This window comes from Lactuca saligna, chromosome 9 (genome assembly GCF_052625555.1).
Source record: "Lactuca saligna cultivar CGN05327 chromosome 9, ASM5262555v1, whole genome shotgun sequence".
In the NCBI taxonomy this organism is placed as follows: Eukaryota; Viridiplantae; Streptophyta; class Magnoliopsida; order Asterales; family Asteraceae; genus Lactuca; species Lactuca saligna.
The window spans coordinates 8,809,949-8,812,732 of NC_136425.1; the positions used below are offsets into that span (position 1 = coordinate 8,809,949).

The 2,784-nt window shown below is 35.8% G+C and overlaps 1 protein-coding gene across 1 annotated transcript; it reads left to right on the forward strand.

Annotated features, from left to right (window-relative positions):
* The first annotated feature begins 313 nt into the window (after positions 1-313).
* LOC145015827 (hevamine-A-like) lies at positions 314-1,375 on the forward strand. The gene has a single exon (XM_078974304.1). It carries the CDS (start codon positions 336-338, stop codon positions 1,239-1,241), a length of 906 nt encoding a protein of 301 aa, XP_078830430.1. The 5' UTR covers positions 314-335; the 3' UTR covers positions 1,242-1,375.
* The last annotated feature ends 1,409 nt before the right edge of the window (positions 1,376-2,784 follow it).

Genomic DNA, 2,784 nt, shown 5'->3' on the forward strand with positions numbered 1-2,784 from the left:
TATAAGCTATTGAGCTTATATTTCTTTAAGTACCACGTTTTTGTAATAATCTCCATTAAATTCTTTTACTATCTTCTTGTAAAAAACTCATGCTCGAGAATCACTCTAAGAATGTACTTAGACAACTACATTTACAAACACGTGATTCTTACAAATACTAGCTACCTTTCAAGTTACAAAATAAATTAGAGGTGAAACTTACAAATTAATCCGAACCATAGGGACCATTTATGTAGTTTACTCCTTATTCCACGTATGCTTGCTTGCTTATAAATAAGGGAACCCTTCTCCCGCAGCAAACAACTTACAACAACAACAGTACTAAATCTGAAAACATGGTTTCCATTAATTCCAAGCATGCACATGCACTTCTACTCCTTATCTCCATTAATCTTGCATTCTTTTTCTTTACAGCACTCTCACAATCCAACCCCAACATATCCATCGGAATCGACAACGAAGGGCTGTTTGTCTACGTCTTCTCAGTTGCTGTCGTCCGAGTCGATATTCCCGCCTCCAACCTCCAAACTACATCACTCCAAAACCTAGCCGGCACTGATCACCGTGATTCTGCTGCTGGTTCCACCTCCACTTGCTCCGGCGTAATCCCTGACATAAGAGCATGCCAGAGCCAAGGTGTGAAGGTGTTTCTTTCTTTAGACGGTAGCTACTCTGTCTCTCAAGATGCACAACAATTTTCCGATTACATATGGAACACCTTTCTCGGTGGCCAGTCGAATTCCCGGCCGTTTGGTGACGTTGTTTTTGACGGAATCAATTTTGATATCGAGGCCGGATCAGGATCAGACCAGTTTTGGGCTGACGTGGCTACCTCTTTAAAGGTGCACAGCTCATCATCATCCCAGCTGCAGAAAAAGCTCTACTTATCTGCTGCAGTCCCGTGCCTATTCCCAGCTGACGCTCATCTTGGTGCTGGGCTGTTCGACTACGTCTGGGTGCGTTTTTATAACAATCGGCAGTGCGAGTATGGAGCGAATGCTGTTGCTTTATTAGCTGCATGGAACCGCTGGACTACTCAGGTGATCAACTCCACTCATATTTTCTTGGGTCTGCCCGCAGCTCCCGGAGCTGCCCGCAGTGGGTACATTCCACCGGATGTTCTTACTTCTACTGTTCTTCCATTCATCAAGACTTCTCCCAAGTATGGCGGGGTAATGCTGTGGGACACCTTCTATGATCAACAAACTGGATACAGTGCGGCTATCAAAAACAGTGTTTGATTAATTTATGTGCTCGGTCAAATTATAATATATGATGAATAAGTTCATCTTCTCGGATATGAACATGGACGATCACATGGTATATGCTTGTAATTGATGCATAAGTACAATATTGAATGTCGTGATTAATTTTCTTTTGTGTTGATGACAAAAACATGTAAAATAAAGGAAACTATCTATAAAAAAAATGAAATAACACAGAAAACGTCAAAAATCAGATCATGAGACTTACCTATATATTTTTACTTTACATATTTAATAGGTTATTATTATATGTTACGTAAAAATAGGCAACCCTTATGAATTAAAATAATAAATGGTATGTTTTTTAGAATTTAACAAAAAGCTTCGTATGTTTGTTGAGGATGGTATATCGTGTTCCTAAAAAAACCTGATCAATATGATGTAATAACTATCCACTACACATACACAAATGCTTTCTGGTTTAAAAAGCCAAATTCCTCCACATGCATTGTGATAATTGATAGTGTCAAACGAATCCAACAATTAAGGGAAGAGTTAGAGGTGGCAAAACAAATAGTTTTTTAGATTTGGATCCGGAAGCAAGTAGTTAGGTGTTGATTGTGTTGGATTAACCATATCTCTCAAAACATTTTCTAATTAATCTTGCAAATTGGTAATTTATATAATTATATTGTTTAGTTCTCATCTCAAATCCGTTTCGAATAAGATGTATGAGAACAAACTAAATGATGATGGAATGGATGATAAAATTTGTGATTGGAATAAGTTTGCCTAATAATATTGTTTCTATTTGTATAAATTGGTATCCAAAAAAAAAGTCTATTTATAATCAAATATAATACAATACATATTTGATTGGAGTTGAATATAACTGCTGCAAAACCTTTTCTTGTATTTTATAAAACTACGTTCAAAAAAGTCGATAGAAATGGATTTTTTAGTATTAATCTTGGTTATCAAATATATTCATAGCGTGGAGTCCAAAATTATATATTGATCTTATGGAAAGAAATGAGATTCTGACATATATAATCGTTTATAAGACTGTATTAAAACTGTTCACGGATATTAGATACACTAACATTAAAGTTGTTAAAATTGGTGGGCAAGATGCGGCTTGTGGTCCAAGTGATTTTTCAATCGTATTAGTCAATTGACGGATTCAGCTTTTGGGATGTTAATAAGATTAAGACTCTTCAATACGTAAAAAGGATTCAAATTGCTGTTCATTATTATTTAGATGGGCAATTAAGGAAGTTCAATATGCCATTTAAAGTTTCGGTCTTTACCAACACATCAAATTTTTTGGAAAACAACCTTGTGTTTTTCAAGGGGTTAATTGTTCAAAAAAGTATATCTTCCAATTTGTGACATTTAAGGTTTTGGAAAATGTCAGCTTAGGGTGACTATTCAGGATAGACGGGTTGGATTCAATAGGTAATGTGTCATGCATATAAATTAATAAAAAAGAGATGGGTCAAAGGATTGAGTATTATATAATATATATGTGAATGCGATATGATAAAAGGATAGACGGGTTGGATTCAGTAGGTAATGC

What these genes read in the sequence shown, in the direction of transcription:
- LOC145015827 (XM_078974304.1), top strand. Translation starts at nt 336, where the DNA reads ATGGTTTCCATTAATTCCAAGCATGCACATGCACTTCTACTCCTTATC.